The sequence below is a fragment of the Lynx canadensis genome, chromosome F2 (assembly GCF_007474595.2).
Source record: "Lynx canadensis isolate LIC74 chromosome F2, mLynCan4.pri.v2, whole genome shotgun sequence".
In the NCBI taxonomy this organism is placed as follows: Eukaryota; Metazoa; Chordata; class Mammalia; order Carnivora; family Felidae; genus Lynx; species Lynx canadensis.
Window position 1 is genome coordinate 25,450,392 of NC_044320.2, and position 19,880 is coordinate 25,470,271.

Genomic DNA, 19,880 nt, shown 5'->3' on the forward strand with positions numbered 1-19,880 from the left:
TATAGAAAATGTATTGGCTTTTATAAGTATTGTATTAAATCTAGGCCAAATCACAATATAAGGGTGATAATGTTCAGATAGGGCTAACTATTGTATATCTAACGTGTACTAAAAGCAACCTACCTATTTCACAATTTTGTCGCATACTGATGCTCTGTTAGTCTCTGTAGTAATAAAGAGATCAAACAGAAGTACTGAACAAAGAACTTGATACAAGAATTGGTAAGAGCATTGGTTTCAATGCTGGAAGATCTGAGTTCCCACCTTGTTTTCAAGTGCAAGGCACTCATACTTTCGAGTTGAAGTTATTTTGCTGTAAAATAAAAATTTCCCAAGGAAGAGCTATTTTACAAGTTGTGCTCCATCTCATGTTATCAGGAGTTTGGGTTGATTTCTCTCTTCTGTGAGGCTACATTGAGGAACTTCAAGGAAACCATGCAGAGAAATTGATTTGTATGCCCTGTAGCTTTGGGGACACAGTGTATTATTATTAAACCATGGTTGAAATACTTAAATGTCGATTATAAAGCCATAAGGCTGCAGTTGGGGAGAGATTGCATTTCCACAGAGGATGAATAAATGAGGTATGTTTTCATTTGACCAAATGAAGTATTTTTGTGCTGGAGTTCTGGTCTCGAATTGTCTTAAATCCTGCCCAAGAGCCCCACCTGGAAGGATAAGCATTCATAGTTGGAAAGAGATGGAAGTCTATTATTCTATACCCATGGTATAAGTGAGAAATGTAGGCAGCCAGACAGACACATTCCCCCACAACAAGGGAACTGATTAGGACACCTCTGAGGATCCCATGAAAAGACTCATGAGCATCTTTGTTTAATCATCTGCCAAAGCCCTTGCAAAGGGCACCAAATCAGTGTCAGGCAAATAGAAAGATTCATGTCCCCTAATCCCTTCTACTCCAAACTCGAGGAGGAATCACAGAATGCTCAGTGTGTAGGGGTGGATGAACAAAAATGCTAAGAGGGAAAAATAGGAAAGAAGAGACCACACCTCTGCCCCATCTACCATAAGCCCAAGCTAGGGAGAGCCAAGAGTCTTAATCCAGTGAAGTCAGTTATTTTTCATGTAGGTAGGACTAGGCATATTAATCAATGAACTGAGATTCTTGAATGAAAAAAAGATCTTTTTTCTTTCATCTGAATGTCAACTACAATGTCCTATGTTTGTCTAATATGGTATCTAGAGACGGGGAAATAAGTGTCTCACAGAGCTATGGTTTGAATAGGTTGTGTACTAGTTATGCTACAAATATACGATAGTGTAACATTTTATTTCCAAAGTACTACTCAATCCTGGTATTGGTCCTGGGAAGACAAAGATTAGAAGTAATTTGAGGTCGGGGCTAGGGGAGTGCAGGATATGTTTACCAGAGGTTAAAGTAAAGGTATTGAGGGAAAATGCTGTGTGTTCGGGGAAGAAAATTGTAGTAATGTGTTTCATAGTCTAGACAGGACGACAAGTTCATTCCAATTACCCAACATATTTAAGAGAAAGGTCATGCAATAAAAATAAATATAAGTTTTACAGTAGTGGGTGATAAAAATTAAATATCTTTTAAGAGCAATGTACTTATGCTTTGAATTATGGGGTTAAATGGATAGTGTCAGAAAGAACCTAATGTTATTTGATGCATACAGTGTAATACTAATGTTGTCCCTCGTACCAAAGCATTTTGCTATTCCTAGACCATTGAGAGGTTAAATAGGATGATGTCCATCTCTATTTATTAAAGTTATGGAGTACTACATCATAGATCTGGTCATGATAGAGCCAGACTTTTTCTCCCAACATTTGATTTGAATTGATGGAATTTTCTGAGTGACTCAAGAAAGCAACAAAGATCTTGAGACAATTTATTGAACAAGAAACTAATAACCTGTTAATTTGAATGTCCTAAACACTATTGTAAAACAAGGAAGTTTATCTTATATATCTCACACTAAACACAGATGGTCATGTAACCCCTCTGTTAGAATACACCATTGGCCAAAAGTAGACTTGGGGAGAACCTATGACCTCTGAGAAATGGGGACTTTAGGTCCCAATACAAAGTTAGTAGAAAATTTATTTATAGTATTGTATACACATATATAAATACGTAGAAAAATAGGTTTACATTATTTAGTGGAGTTACAGGGAATATGTTATCAAAGATTTTAGTTACTATATTATTTCTCTCTAAAGTTTCCTGGATATATGATGTATTATTTAAAAAGTGTTCATTTAATTATTTATTTTAAAAGAGCAAGTGAGAGCAAATGCCTGCAAGTACAAGCAGGGGAGGGGCAGAGAGAGAGGGAAAGAGGAACAATCTCAAGCAGGCTCCTGCTGTTAGCACAGGTCCTGATGTGAGGCTCGAACACATAAATTGTGAGTTCATTACCTGAGCCTAGATCAAGAGTCAGATGCCCAATTGACTGAACCAGCCAGGTGCCCCTGTGATGTGTTTTTATTTAACATTTAATTTCACACTTTCAATAGCTTTCAAACATGCCACCGGCAAAAATTATATTCTCTCTTAAATTGTTTCTTTATTTTGTATGTAGCTACATTAAAAAAATAAAAACAAAGCTCAGCCCTACCATAAACCTGTCCAGAGTGATTAAAGATTTTGTATGACAAACCTTAAGAATGGTGTTGCTTTTGTTTTATTCGTCACCTAATCAATGAAAAGAAAATCTTGGTCTTATCCTGAGATCTACTAGCACTGTAGATTTTTGGCTTGCTTTCATTGCTATTTCAACTAATGGTTATAACATTGTCAAGACAGGGTTTATATTTATGTATGGGCTGAAAATGTTTTCATGGACTTCTCATTTTATTTAATCTCTACTAGTACAGTATGCACTTGGTGTCACAATATTTGGACTGCTATATTTATCCAAAAATGTTAACGGAATTGCTTTAATTGCACTTCCCTTAATGACTTATAACTGAACATCTTGTTCTTATTTTCACAGCTGAAGACGCATGTGGAGGAACAATGAGAGGATCCAGTGGCATCATTTCAAGCCCTAGTTTTCCTAACGAGTATCATAACAATGCTGATTGCACTTGGACCATTGTAGCAGAGCCTGGAGACACAATTTCACTCATATTTACGGATTTCCAAATGGAAGAAAAGTATGATTACTTAGAAATAGAAGGTTCTGAGCCACCTACAATATGGTAAGTAGTTTCTGTTCTAACCTAACATTGATGCCATCGCCTGAGGCAAAGAACAGCTGTGTATGGGTCTTTAAAGGTTTTGTTTTTTAAAAAGAACTTATAGTTACAGAAAAATTATTAAGGGGCACTGTCAGAGCTGAGGGATACTTTTGAATATAAGGGTACTAATATATTAAATAAATTGGAATTCTGAAAGATGGAGCTCTCCATTATTATCAATTCATTAATTCATTCAATGGGTTGTAATATTCATTATCAATTAAAAGTAATGTGACTGGGGCACCTGGGTGGCTCAGTCGGTTAAGCGTCCGACTTCGGCTCAGGTCATGATCTCACAGTCCATGGGTGCGAGCCCCGTGTAGGGCTCTGTGCTGACAGCTCAGAGCCTGGAGCCTGCTTTGGATTCTGTGTCTCCCTCTCTCTCTGCCCCTCCCCTGCTCATCCTCTGTCTCTCTCTGTCTCAAAAATAAATAAAAAACGTTAAAAAAAATTGAAAGTAATGTGACTATCACAACATGCATAAGGAAAGAAAAGTTGTTCCTAATGTGAACTTAAGTTATATTCTTACCATGCCAGTCCATAGTTGGTGATTCCTTTCCAGTTAACTGTGTAGTCTTGGAAATAATTTGCCTTTGTTTTTGTAGATATATCTTTTTCTTAATCTGTCATCTGAAGGCAAAAAATTATTATCTGGGTTAGTATGGTCTCTTTTTTTATAGACTTCAAGCCATGGTCTCATGAAAACTGTAGAGTTTTCAGAAATTGATTTTAAAATGTAATATTTTTAGAAGAAAGTGTTTCATTATACAGTTAAAAAATGATACACTGATATGAGCAAAGTATAAAGTAGATTATGAATCAGTAATTAAGTCAGGAATGATACGATTGGTATAGTGAGGTAATAGGTAAACATGAGACCTGGAAGGGCCTTTTATACCAAGTAAAGGATTTGATAAGAACGAAGGGAATTTATTAAAGTGTTTTGTCAAAAACAATTATATGAAGAGGTTTGAAATTTCAAATGATTTTTCTTACTAAGTGCAAAGATTGATTTGAAGTGGGTCTCCGTTAGCTGGAAGCTCATTTAAGAGGTGATTGCTGTAATCCAAGAAAAAAAGCATGGTAGCCTGCATTAGAATGGTATTGATGGAAATAAAGAAGTGGAATAAGTTAAGGGATATCTAAGGAGGCATAATGAAGAGGACTCTAGTGGATTGAAGAGTGGTAAAGAAGGTGATGTTTAAAGAAAACATCATTTTCTGACTCGCACAGAGTCAGAAGAGAAGGTCGCGATATTCAGTGATTTGAAATTGTTGAAGGAAGGTCAAATTTGGAGTGGGAAGGGTATGAATATTAAGAATTGTTATATATACAACATACGTAAATATAAATTATTATATAAGTATAAATTGCCATCTAACAGACAACTGTGTCTGACGGTATGATTCAGGTGTTCTGCATAGAAGCATAAATGATATGTAGTTGATCTCTAAGGTAATTGAACCAATCAACATCAATAACATGGGATAGCTAGAGATAGGTCGGAATGAGATGAGAAGGAACCAGGACTGAGTCTGAGCACCAACAGCATGAATGGCCCAAGTTTAGGGGGATTATCCAGCAAATACACTGTGGAAGTGCCTTTAAAGGGGCAGGAAGACATCTGGGAATGAGGTATCACACAGGCAAGAGGAGGGAAATGTGAAGAAAGAGGAAGCAATATTGATGCTGAAAGGACACTAAGTAAATGTTTAAAAATAAAACAAGTGTATTTATAGCCATCTGGGCTTTGGCAAAAGTACCACCTGTCTGTCATCTTACACATTCCTTTGAAGATAAGACAAAAGTAACACACTAGCTATACCTGCTTTGCTTTGTATTTGCTTGTGTTTTCCTCTACCCTCAGGCTGTGAACTCTGAGGGTAATATAACTTTAACTCTTCCCAGGATAATTTCATGCCCAGGTCATTGAAACTCAGCAGAATCCTGGTTGAAAATTAGAGAATTCAAAAACACTTGTTTTAGAAATGACTACTTCTAGCATAATACATATTGGAGTCATATTCAGGTGGATGAAAATGCTATGAATTTTCCAATAATGATACCATCTTTTGGTATGCAAGTGATCCCATAAAAATCTAAGGTTTTAAACTCCAAATGCATTTGATGACTAGATATAATGAAGGAAATTAGGAAATAATGTTTTGTAGTACCTTTTTCTTAGTTACCACTAAGCTCTAGAACAAACGCATTTACTGTGGGGATCATAATATCCCCATTCATGTTCATGTAGTCACTGTCTTTACAGATCGTGTGTTCTTGGTAATGGTTTGTATGCTTCTGTATGAACATCTATTTGTATGTTTCTGAGTTTCTAGAACAATGTAGCTTGTCCAATAATAGCATCAGATGCACAAATTGCTCTTCTCTGAATTTTCTAATTAAATGACACTGGGCTACTTAATTCCTTCTTCCTCAGGAAGGAGACAGTAACTTAGAAATTTAATGTTTTACTATCTTTTAAAATTAGTGTTACAGTAAATGTTTAGGTAGACTTGTTAAAATCCTGATTACATATATAATATGACTCCACAAGGTCATTCAGCAATTCGCAAGAAAATGATACAAATGCCCAAACTGTATTGTATTTCTATAGATGCCAGCTTAAAGATGCATATTGTCAGTAAATTATTATTGTGTATAGCCACTTCAGCATCATAAAACAGTTTTCCTTTTAATTATAGTAGTTATGGAATTGATGTGTAAAATGATCTGTGAATAATTAAAATAAAATTTTAAATCTAATCCTAGCCCTCTAATTCCCTTAAATCCTTTAATTTTCTCATATCTTTTTAAGATATGGTCATCAAAATGAAAAATTATATTTCAGGTGGTATTACATTGGTTCTTCTAATGCATTGTTCATATAATATTTTTAATTCAGAGTAGAATTCAAAAGAGAAATGTAAAGTAATGCTGAAAGGGAGATATTCACATTCTTTTCGTTAAAATTACAAATGGTTCCTTTGACTTCAGGTCCCTCATTGAGGGACTGGGGACTTGCCATTGGCTACCGTTCATTAAATTTTTTCCTGAAATGTAGGCAGTGAGGCATCTGTGTTGGACTTTGGCAACATAGACTAAGCCAACCCAATAATGGTGTTGCACAGAGAGTACTATCAATTAGCCAATGCCTCTCTTACAAGGTGTGTATGCTAAATCTGTAAGTTTTGACTTGTTAAACAACACTCAACATCACCACTGCTTGATCCAACAGGAATGCAGAGGATCCAGTTAATTAATACTGGATGATAAAAATTTTATGAGGCTCGACCAATGTCAACTGATTCCCTTGCAGCAAAATGAAAAATCACATAGCACAAAGAAACTTCAATTCTAGTTTCAGCTTTGACTGATTGTTGGTAGCTAGGTAAGATAACTGGATAAGTTATGTCACCTTCTTAGAACTCAGGTTTCTCTTCTGCAACATCCAAGGCTTTTCTTAACTCTAATATTATTTGGCATTATGCTTAGGTACTAAAACAGGGGCCAGGAGGTTGGACGTAACTATATATTGCCTTATGTACAAAGCCTCGGCTGTAGAGTTGGATTAGGTACTCTTTGAAATTGTTTCCAAACTTAATCTCTTTAGGTTCTTACTAGATTCCCATTCATTCAGTGTTCATTCAGCAATGACTTATGGGGTATTCACTGCATGGCAGGCATTGTTTTTGGTACCCAGCAATCAAAATAGTGGAGAGGCTTGCTCCTGCAGAATTTATAAAATTTATTTATAAAAGACATAAACAGTAACCACTATAAATAAGTTAATGATGTACTCTGTCTACAGAGTGATAAGAAAGAAAGGGTGAAGTAGGATAAGAGAGGTCAGGAGAGCAACCATGGGATGATGGAAGTGTAGGTAACCTAAGTGAGAAGTTGATATTTGAGCAAAGTCTTAAAGGCAGTAAGGAAGTTAGACAAGCAAAATCTCAACAATAGACCTTCCAGGCAGAAATACATTTAGAGAAAAACACATAATTTAGAGTGGGGCTCATTGTGTTTAAAGGAACAGCTAGTAGGTCATTGTGGTTACAGAAGAACTGCCATGGGTTAAAGTGGTAGAAAAGAAAGACAATGGAGCCCAGCTTTTGGTCTAAGTGAAGTGTGGAGTATTAAAGGGTTTTGAGCACCTTAGTGGTCAGACTTATGTTTTAAAGGATCACTCTGGCTGCCATATGAGGAACAAACACTAGGAAGGAAAGGTAGAAAAATAGACATTATTTGCAGTAAGCTAGGTAAGGTATTGTAATTGTTAGAATTATAAAATAGCAGTGGAGGTGATGAGAATGGCTAGATTTTCTAGATAAAGTGAAGGGAATTTCCTAGCTGATGAGATGTGAAATTCAAGAAAAAGGAGGAGCAGGGGTGCCTGGGTGGCTCAGTCGGTTGAGCGTCCGACTTCAGCTCAGATCATGATCTCACAGCTTGTGAGTTCAAGCCCCACTTCGGGCTCTGTGCTGACAGGTTGGAGCCTGGAGCCTGCTTCGGATTCTGTGTCTCCCTCTCTCTCTGCCCCTAACCCACTCACATCCTGTCTCCATCTCTCTCAAAAATAAATAAACATTAAAAAAATTTAACTGAAAGAAAGAAAGAAAGAATGAAAGGAAGAAAGAAAAAGGAGCAACAATAGCTTTAAGAAGTGAGGACAGCTCTAAGGTTTTTGAAGGCATAACAGGATGCAATATCCACTGATATTGAGAAAGTTTTTTTTATAAAACCTTTTTTTTTTTTTTTGAGAGAGATATGACAGGGAGCTGAATTCTGGACATGTTAAGTTTGAGATGGCTAATACACGTTCTGGTGAAGATTTCAAGGGAGGCAGTTGGGTACACAAGTCTTAGTTCAGAATTAAAGGTATGGGATAGAGATCTAAATTTGGAAGTTTAGAGTTAGAAGTGATTGTTAAACTAAACTAAGAAAAGAAAAGGTTAACAACTGAGCTCTGGGGCACTCCAAAATTCAGGAAAACTAGGAAGAACAAGTAAAAGAGTTTGAAAAGGATTATCGATGAGCTAGGAGGAAAACCAAGAGCATATGGTTTCTTAGAAACCAAATGAAGAAAATACATCAAGGAGAAGGAACTGATCAATTGTGTCAAATTTGATGATCAGCTAATAAGATGAGCTCCAGAACTGTTCATTAGATTTCATAACATGGAGATAATTGATTACTGTGATGTAAGGAGTTTTGTGGGTGCACGTCTTTATCAGAGAAGAGAAATTGCAGATAATTAGTACAAATAAGCCTTTCAGCAAGTTTTGCAAAAAAAGGTGAACAAAGAAATAAGGCTAAAAGAGAAAGTAGAGTCAAAATAATTTTTAGATTTAGATTTAGTTTTGGTTTTTGGTTTGTTTATTAACTGGGAGAGATAAAACCATATGTTCATGCTAATGGGAATGACCTACTAGAGTGCAAAAAATTGGTGATGGAGAGTGGGGAGACTTGTTAAAGCGAAAAGTGAAGGTAATGAAAGTAATACTCCCTTTTAAAAAATCTGTTTGTGGGGTTCCTGGGTGGCTCAATGAGTTAAGCGTCCCAACTCGTGGTTTCAGCTCAGGTCATGATCTCACAGTTCATGAGTTCAAGCCCTGCATCGGGCCATCAGCACAGAGCCTCCTTAGGATTCTCTCTCTCTCTCTGCCCCTCCTGCTCACTCTCTCTCTCAAAAAACTCTTGTTTGTGAAAGGAAGGAAGGTGGGAAAAATCAGTCACTAGAGAGTGAGGAAGATCAAGAAAATGAAGATTAATAGGTCAGGCTGGGGACTACTCCATGACAGACTACTCCATGACAGTTTATCTCATAAGGATAAACTCCTTATGAGAGGAGTTTATCAATTTGGAAGCTCCACATACAGAAATAAAAGAGTAAAGTGTTGTTATCAAAGACTGGATCCAAGAGGAATGAGTGGTTAAATATCTCAGATTTAATAATTATAATTTTTTTAGGTTACAGAACATACATAATACTAGAAAGGTCAGAAAGACAATTGTATATTGGAACCAGAGGAGAAATGAGTTTGCTTTGTAAGGTGTCACATTGAGGGTTAAGCTGGATTTCCACAGAACATGTCTGTGTCTACCCCGGAAGTTGGAAATGTGTAACTCAATTATGATATTATAACAATATATTATAACATATATAACTTAATATTATATATAATTTAATACTATATTACATGTAACTATATTACATGTAACATATATTAGAAGCCATAAAAATTGAAGTATTTGTTAAAGTCAAGGGAATGAATACAGTTATCAAAATCAGAATATGAGTTAAAACATATTCAGAGCATATGGCATAGGAACACCTCTTTAAATTAATTTCATTGAACTTAAGGATGCAATAAAGCATACGGTATATTTTTAAGTCATTTATACACATTTGTTGATATTTATTAGGTAGTTAAAATAATGCTAAACATTTAAATTTGAACTGGTAAGATTAGTCATAATTTCAGTTGTCTGGTGACTCCCATCCAAAGATGTTTCCTTCCTTTGTTCACTAGAGCACTTCCTTGCCTACTGAAGGGTGTCACGCCCATGATTTTATTAACTCTTTTCTACACCATCAGTTTTTTCTCTGTGATTGATCAGTTTTCAACGAGCTGTAATGTGGTTTGTCCCACCATTTCTTTAGAACTATCTTTTCCAAAATGACCAATGATATCATAGTTCCTACTTTGGCACTTACCTCACTTGATTTATCTGCAACATTTGACTTTGCTGGTCATCTCTTCTTTTCTAGAACAGCCATCTCCCTTGTTATTGTGAAGTCATTTCTTCTACCTTTTGTTGTTACTGTGTCTTTTCAGACCCTTTTGGGGGTGGGGGCTTGTCTTTCTTTATCCACTCTACACATGCTGGCCTCTGCCCAGCCTTGGTCTGTTTTTCATTTTTCATTTCTATTCCCTTTACTGTAGAATTTGCATGAATTGTAATGATTTCAATGGTCTTTTCTGACCATTCTGTTGTCTTACTTTGTTTCTATTTGTATCCATACCTTTACTAAAACAACAGAATCTTAAGGAGAGCTCATATCTAAACTTATACATAATGCCTAAACTGCCCATTTCACACCTTAGGTATTTCATATATTTGTTAAATGAATACATAATTTTTGTCCTTTATAAAAAAAAAAAAAGCAGATCACTTGACCATCTGTTTTCACCTGTTTTCCAAAGTGATTATACTTGATTTGATCGCAGCCATATGTATTAGTTTGGATTAGGTTCAGGTATAAAAAAGAAAAAGTGAAAAACAAACACCAACAGGCTTGAATGAGATACAATTGTTTTTAAATGTAAAATTCTGGAGGTAAATATACAAGACATTTATGAATACCCCGGGCACCAAACACTTGGGATGCTTTCATATTACCCTTCTATTTGTAGGTGACCTTCATTCCAAAGATCATTTCATGTCTAAATTGAGTCCAGAAAGTAGGAAGGAAAGGTCAAAGAAAGGACCAAATGGTACTCTTCAACTTCTCTGAAGGTTCTGGTTGCTGCCCTACATTATTCTATTGCATTTTATACTTCTGCTTATATTCATTGGCTAAAATTTTGTTACATAGACACTTGGCAGTAAGAGACCCAAAGAAATATAATTCTTATTCTAGGTGGTCTTTGCCCAGCTAAAATCCTATTATTATGAAAGAAAGGGAAAAATATTAGAAGAGAAGTAGAAAAGTGTTGCACTGTTTTTACTTATACAGTCCCTCCAGAGAAAACCTGAATCTATTGGTATTTTACTTAAAAGTATGTGCATGCCTATACTGATATGTATTGATACAGATACATACATGAATATGTATATGTGTTATATACAGATATAGATACAGGTATATAAATATATATGGAAATATATATATATACCTGTATGTACATACATATGTGTATATGTTTCACTTATATATAGTATATATGTATGTATTTTATGTGTGCTAACACTTCCACATTTAGTAGTATTTTTCAAATGGTGTTTTTGTAGTATCTATATCAGAGTTGTCTGTGGTGTTTGTTAAAGTACAGATTTTCCAGCTCCCACACAAATCTGTTGATTTATGTTCTGTAGGCATGGAATCAGGAAATCTGCAAACTAGGTGATTCCAATGCATTGCTATAGAAATTAAAGCAATACATTTAATCAATACTGAAACTATGTTATGTAACTGTCCTGTGAGCATCCCACAGAGCTGATATATTTTGAACCACTAAAAATGTTGAAGGACAAATTAACATGATATATCAAGCTAATGAAGCTAACTATGTAATACATATACATATGTATTTGTTACAAACTTATGCAATGAATAGTACAAAGATTGTGCTAGTGGGTCAACAAAGTTTCTAACTAATCACGATAAATTAACCAGAGGAAACGCCATAATCTTGATTCTGCAAAAATAAATATCACAGACACTAATCCTATTAAACAGGTGTTCCTGTTTGCTCCCTTCTGACAATTATTAGTAGGCTAAAACATGCAATAAAGCTATAGTTCTGTATATTACTACTTATCCATAGGGGTGAAGTAACTTGATTAAATATCTATTATGATTTTATAATTTTGAACTACCTTCTTTTTATTGTGATAAGAACATTTACCGTGAGATCTTCCCTTAAAATTTTAATAGTAAAATACTGCATTGTTAACTATAGGCACAATGTTGTATAGAAGATCTCTAGAACTTATCCATCTTGCATAACTTAAACTTTATATTTGCTGCATAGCAACTCCCCCATTCTCCCTCCCCCATCCCCTGGCAAATGCCATTCAACGATCTGCTTCTGTGAATTTGACTGTTTTAGATAGTTCGTATAAGTGAAATCATGCAGAATTTGTCCTTCTGTCACTGGTTTATTTCACTTGGCAGAATGTCCTCCAGGTTCATCCATGTTGTCCAATATACCAGGATTTCCTTCTTTTCTAAGGCTGAATAATATCCTTTGGTTTTACCACATGTTCCTTATCCATTGTTCCATCAAGGTAAATTAGGTAAATGCTTCTCTTTAGGTAAATTAAATAGGATGCTCATAAAATGATAAGATATTACAGCCAGGAGGGATTTTAAGGATTCAACTGCCCTGTTTTCCCCTTTGAGGGAGATGAATCCTGAGACTTAATGTATGTATGTTGAAAATTCATTCAAAATGACAATTGAGATACTCAAATACTTGCCCCAGTGTACTTTTTAATGAAATTACCTCTTGTTATTGTGCATACAACCAGGACTTTCTTAAAATATACTTACACATACATACACACATACTGTATATTAATAAAACATTATAAAACCTGAGAGTTTGACATATAAATATTTTAGTACATATTAATGTTTTTAAATATAGTCTTAAGTTATTTTACACTGGGTTGATGCTTAAATATAATTTTGCTGTAAAGAGTTAAAAATTATTCTAGCTATCTGAGAATGCCTAGTATGTTTAATCTATCATTTTAGTACTTTTAAATATATTTTTTCTGCCTTAAGGGAGACTCATTTGGGATTGTAGCATGAAGAGGTAATGTATATAAGTCTTGGTCATCCATGGAAAAAAGAGCTACAATAGATGCTACAACAGAGTTATATGAATCAGGAATTAGCACAAATATGTTTACTAAGAGAAGTGTTTTCAAAGGTTTCTAACAAATCAGTTCCATTTAAAAGCAAACTGTCATTTTTTATTTTTTTAAGATGCAAAACCTTTTGTTTTTGGAAGTAGCCATGTCTTGAACATATTAATAATTATATATATATATATATATATATATATATATATATATATACACACACACACACATATATATATACATGTATATATGTGTTTTAAAATATATAATTGTTATTTTTACCTACTTGTTTGTGACAAATTTGAAGTTATCCTTCTAATTATTAGTGTGGAGAAGAAAAATCCTTCAGTGATGTTTTTATACCTTTAAGAACCAGACCTTAAATTCATGTTTACATCTTTATTAATTTATTTATTTATACAATAAATTGTATTTCCAAAGAGTCCCTCTATCCAAAGAAGTAAATGAGTGCCTATTCTGTTTTTAAATTGAAGAGTAAATTTAACTAAAATATTGTAGTTATGGAGTGTGTTAATTAAAGATCTGTGTTAACTTCAAAGGGAAAAACATGTCTGATTACATGGTTCTTGTGTAATTTTTCATAAAGACTATAAAAGTGTACATATCTCTAAAGTTAAACCAGAACTCTAGTATATGAAATTTAGACTAATTTTATGATCTTATTTAACCCATAGAAATCAAACGCCATCTTGTTTGTCTCTGTTATCCATGAGGACGTCCCAGTATCCTTTGATCTCCTTACCTCTTCTCTAATAAACAGCTCCTATGAGTTTAACCAGAGCTACTACAATTCCCAAACTCAATATTCTTCTTGCTTACTCTCATCATCTGTTTTTTTAATATCACCATAAGTTCTAGTGCTTCCCATATTCATTTCCATTTAATTTATTAACCTGTAACTTAGGAGGCAACACCACTCCATTTTGTCAAGAGCAAGGTGTGAAGCAACAGATGTATCTGCATGTACCTTCATATGTGTGCTGACCAGAAATTGAGATACACTCTTTCTAGTGGTTTCTGTTTTTTCTTTGATGAAAGAGGCGAGGCCATCTGCTGAAAGTGAGAACAGGTGATAGGCTAGGATATTTGAAGAATGGGATCATTTTAAAATATCTTTTGTGGAGAATGGGAAAAAAAAAAACAACAACAAAAAACCCAAGCAACTAGGGGAATCGAAGGATTGGTTGGCAGTGTTTTGGATCCAGTTGGAATTTTACAAGGTGAATTTGTAGTGGCAACAACTGGTGAGCTTTCATATTTCTAGAACACTACTTAGCAACTTAGATCCAAATATAAAAAGAAAGGCAATGGCATTTCTGTTTCATGTGATGTCAGGATAATAGAGAAGGAAGTCTTGATAGAGCATAGCCTGCAGAGGGAAAGAAGTGACTTTGAATAGAGTTCGCCTCTTCTCAGTACACAGGTTTTTATGTCTAAGTTTTCATTCATTCATTCATTCATTCATTCGTTCACTTAAGTATAATTGAAATACAATGTTACATTAGTTTCAGGTGTACAACATAGAGAATTCAACAATTCAACAACTCCATACAAAACTAAATCAAAACTTCAATGAGATACTACTTTACAACCTGTCAGAATGGCCAGAATTAAAAAGATAAGAAATATCAAGTGCTGATGAGGATGTGGAGAAAAAAAGAGCCCTTGTGCCCTGTTGGTAGGAATGTAAATTGGTACAGCCACTGTAGAAAACGGTCTGGAATTCCTCAAAAAATTAAAAACAGAAATACCATATGATCCAATAATTCCACTACTAGGTATTTACCCCAAGAAATTATCCATAAGTTTTATCTCTGAGTTAGTATATGGCATTTATTCCTGAAAGCTTGCATAAAAAGAAACAAATGCTAATTGGGCATCTAAAAATCTGTGAAACGCAGTATGAGGTTTTAATGATTTATAGGATATCATATGCTGGTATATATGTTTCTAATACATAAATAGCTTAGATTAAGTTTTTAAATAAACTTGAAATATGTCAAATTTCTTCATTTTGACAGGATATTTTTCTGAATTATTTCATTCTTGTTAAATAATATGAAAATACAATTATTGATTTAGTCAATTCTTTTGAAAGTTTCCTTCAGTAATTTTATTCACCCTGTAACATAATTTCCATAGAACTAGCCTGTGTCTAACTTGATTAATTTTCCTTATATAGCAAATGGTTTTATATCCTTCAAAAACTCTTAGTAGCAAATGTTTATCCCAAAAGTGCTTTGATGCCACAAAGTTCAAAATAATTAGCCATTCCATATGGAATTATTTACAACAAAACTTTATAAAGCATAAAAGTTAAATCTTAAAACCTATTTTTCAACAGACTTCTGGGCGAGCAGTAGAAGACTTTGGTTGTAAGTCACACTTCTCCGCAATACTCTCTCTGCTTCAGTGACTCTTCTTTTTTGCTCAGCATTCGTTTTCTGTTCAGTAGAACTTTCCACATTAACCCACATGTTTTAAATATAGTCAACAGTCATAGTGATTAGGAAAGGCAGATCTTTTCTTTTTGTGTGTGTTTTGTTTCCTGGACTGAGCATGGAACATACAGAGAATGAATCTTGCAAAAGTATATGGATTTTACAATTCAAGAGAAAGCAGTTGAAAGACCAGTGGGAGAAGTTGCAAAGTCAGATTACAAACGATATAATAAAGGAAGGCATGGAGACTTCAGCCATATTTGTACTAAACTACATAACACCAGACAATTTTAGTACCAGTCAACCTATCTTCTATTTGAAAATAATGGGTATTTTATTTTATTTTTATTTTTTTAAATTTATTTATTTTGAGAGAAAGAGAGAGGGGAAAGGGCAGAGAGAGAGGAAGAGCGAGAATCCCTAGCAGGTTCCCTGCTGTCGGCACAGAACCTGACACGGGACTCAATCCCACGAATTGTGAGATCATGACCTGAGCCGAAATCAAGAGTTGGATACTTGATGGATTGAGTCATCCAGGTTGCCCCTGCCAAGGTCTAAAGACTGAAGGTAGCTAGATGGGTGTTGTGATGGTGCATGGGTGTGGCTATAAAAGAGAAGTACAGAGAGACACCTAGACAACCCTGAAAATAATGGATATTTTAAAATTAATTTCCATTTATTACCTCTAATGAAACAAAATATGTTGTGGAGTTTTCCATCACTGTATTCAACAAGATGATTGTATATTTGCCTTGCTTTCTAGAAGATAACATGTTGGTATGGAATGTGTTATTAATTTTATGACCTGGATTATATAATTTATATTTTCTGTCCACAATTCTTTTGAGGAAATGAAAGAGGAGCTTACTTCAGAATTTTGCTAGGGGAACAGTTGGCTTTATTTAGCTTGAAAGATTGGGGAAAAATCCCTTTTGGCAAGCAAGGATTGGCTGGGAAGGAGGAAAAAAATATTACTAAATTGTTCCAGTAATATTCTGACCAAAAATAAAACAATGTAAGAGCAGAGGAAAGAGAAAGGCCATATTGAATGAAAATTATATAGTGAGATAGGAGAGTGGATGTAGCTAAGCAGGACAATAGGACACCTAGAAATTTTTTCAGGGACTGATGATTCAGGGAGTTATTTGGGGATAGTCATACATAAAGTTCAATATTAAGATATATGCTCAGCTGGGTTGAAATTTAATTTCTCATCTCAGTCTTGTGGAGAAATCATGGGCATTTGAAATCAGCCTTGAAATATTGCCTCAGTGGTTGAAGAAAAATTTGCCTCCACCTGACATGTGATCCCAATATGTGTAAATATATGGGGTATCAAGGGATGTTACAAACCTGTCTGTGTTCTAACTAGCTTGTAAATTTTCAGAAAGAGAACAAAAATGTTTCTCCCTTTGAATCCTTGCCTTAAGAATTGCCTTAAGCACCTGTAATTGGGAAATGATTTCTATAACTTATTTTGTTTTATTCTTTTAAGCAATGTTATCAATTATTTTTAATTTTTTAAAATTTGATTCCAGTATAGTTACCATATGGTGTTGTATTAGTCTCAGGTGTACAATATAGTGATTCAACAATTCTATACATTACTCAGTGCTCATCATGTTAAGTGCACTCTTAACACCCATCACCTAGTTCATCACCCATGCCCTCCCCCACCTCTCCTCTGGTAATCATCAGTTTGTTCTCCTTAGTTAAGGGTTTATTTCTTGGATTATCTTTGTCTCTCTATCTCTCTGTCTCTCTCCTCCTTTTGTTTCTTTTGGTTCTTAAGTTCCACATATGAGTGAAATTATATGGTTATTTGTTCTTTATCTGACTAATTTCCCTTAGCATTATACTCTATAGATCATCCATGCTGTTGCAAATGGCAAGATTTCATTTGTTTTTATGCCTAAATAATATTCTGTATATGCATATATGTTTATCCATTCATCTTATTTATCCTTTCATCTATTTATGGACATTTGGGCTGTTTCAATGTATTGGCTATTGTAAATAATGCTGTAATAATCATAGGGGTACATATATCACTTTGAATTAGTGCTATTATTATTATTATTATTATTATTATTATTATTTATTTTTTGGCTAATACCCAGTAGTACCATTACTGGATTAAGTGGTAGTTATATTTTTAACTTTTTGAGGAACCTCCATGTTGTCTTCTACAGTGACTGTACCAGTTTGCATTCCCACCAGCAGTGCACAAGGATTCCTTTTTTTTCCCACATCCTTGTCAACAAGGATGGTGTGTTGTTGATTTTAGCCATTATGACAGGTGTGAGGTAATATCTCATTGTGGCTTTTGTTTTCATTTCCCTGATTATGAATGCTGTTGAACATTTTCTCTTGTGTCTGTTGGCCATCTGGATGTCTTCCTTGGAGAAATGTCTATTCACGGTCTCTGCCCATTTTTAAATTAGATTGTTTGCATTATTTTGGTGTTGAGTTATATGTTCTTTATGTATTTTGAATACTAACCCTTTGTCGGATATTTTGTTTGCAAATATCTTCTCCCAGTCAGCAGGTTGTCTTTCATTTCTGTTGATTAGTTCCTTTGCTGTGCAGAAGCTTTCTATTTTGATATAGTCCTGATGGTTTATTTTTGCTTTAGTTTCCTTTGCTTCAGAAGACATATGTAGAAATATGTTAGTATGGCCAATGTCATAGAAATTACTGACTGTTGCTCTCTTCTAGGATTTTTGTGGTTGCATGTCTCATTTCTAGTTTATTTTTGTGTATATTGACAGGAAGTGGTCCAGTTTCATTCTTGGGCATGTTGCTGTCCAGTTTTCTCAACACCATTTGTGAAAATATCCTTTCCTATTGCATATTCTTTCTTCCTTTGTAGAAGATTAATTGGCCATATAATCATGGGTTTACTTCTAGGTTTTCTACTCTGTTCTGTTGATCTATGTGTCTGTTTTTGTGCAAGTACCATACTGTTTTGATTACTACAGCTTTGTAATATAATTTGAAGTCTGGAATTGTAATGCCTCCAATTTTGTTTTTGTTTTCCAAGATTTCTTTGGCTATTTGGGGTCTTTTGTGGTTCCATACAAATTTTAGGATTGTTTGTTCTAGTTCTTTGAAAAATGCTGTTGGCATTTTGATAGGGATTTCATTAAATGTATAGATTTCTTTGGGTAGTGTAGACATTTTAACACTATTTATTCTTCCCATCCAGGAGCATGGAATGTCTTTCCATTTCTTTGTGTCACCTTCAATTTCTTTCATCAGAGTTTTATAGTTTTCAGAGTATAAGTCTTTTACCTCTTTAGTTAAGTTTATTCCTAGATATTTTATTATTTTGGTGCAATTATAAATGGGATTGTTTTCTTAATTTCACCTTCTGCTGCCTCATTATTAGTATATAGAAATTCAACAGATTTCTGTACATTGATTTTGTATCCTGAGACTTTACTGAATTCATTTATTAGCTCTAGTAGCTTTTTGGTGATATATTTAGGATATTCTATGTGTAGTATCATGCCATCTCCAAGAAGTTTTACTTCTTTCTTACTAATTTCCATGTCTGTTGTTACATTTTGTTTTCTGATTTCTGTGGCTAGGACTTCCAGTACTGTATTGAATACAAGTGGTGAAGGTAGACATCCTTGTCTTGTTCCAGACCCTAGGGGAAAAGCTCTCAGTTTGTCCCCATTGAATATGATGTTTTCTGGGTGTTTTATATAATGCTTTTATCATATTGAGTTATGGTTCCTCTAAACCTATTTTGTTGAGGGTTTTTATCATTATTGGACCTTGTACTTTGTCAGATGCCTTTTCTGCATCTTTTGAAATGGTCATATGGTTTTTATCCTTTCTCTTATTGATGAGATGTGAAATATTTTCAGTTAAATTAGAGTACATGAAAATTTTCAGAAGGACATTGATTCAGTTGGAAATTCAGTTATCAGAGAAAATTCAAGTCATACTACCAATTTGCTAAAGAAGTACACTAGAATGTCACTTAAGGAAAGACTAGACAATGTCATATTTAAAAAATAAACAACTAATTTTTTCAAGATCTTTTTCAGATGCCAGTATTCTTAATGGGCATATGTATTTAGTAAGCATGACTTCCTGAAGCCCCAGATAAATTATAAATATGAATGATATATAGTCTTAGTGTAGTAAGTTAGAAATATACAAACATACACGCTTCCAGTAATATGTTTTGGATTTTGTTTGCCTTTGTCAAAATGTCTATTTTTAATAGAATTTTTCTTTTTAAGACTTCCTCCACAAATCCAATTTATCAGCCACTATAACCACTGGAAATGATAAGTTCCAAAACCTCATGAACTTCATGTTTTTAAAAACTACTCTTTATTTTGATAGGGATTGATTGAAGGAAATGACAGAATGGGGTGATTAGAAATCTTTTGAGTGCTGGTTAGCCATCAAGAATCTCTTTAGAATGGGAAAATGGATTTTTACAATCATAGCAAAACAATCTATCTTGTTAGAGCAGAGTATTATCAGCCAAAATGACATAAGATAGAATGCTAATTTAGATATTCACCACATTATCATCTTTATTCCCACCCTTGCTTCTCACGCTTCAGC

At 34.3% G+C, this 19,880-nt stretch overlaps 1 protein-coding gene across 1 annotated transcript in view; it reads left to right on the plus strand.

Moving 5' to 3' along the window:
- Positions 1-19,880, plus strand: part of CSMD3 (CUB and Sushi multiple domains 3) — a 1,276,067-nt gene that overhangs the window by 382,916 nt on the left and 873,271 nt on the right. The window contains 1 exon segment of the mRNA XM_030304305.1: positions 2,982-3,189. Within this exon segment, the coding sequence (XP_030160165.1) occupies positions 2,982-3,189 (208 nt within the window).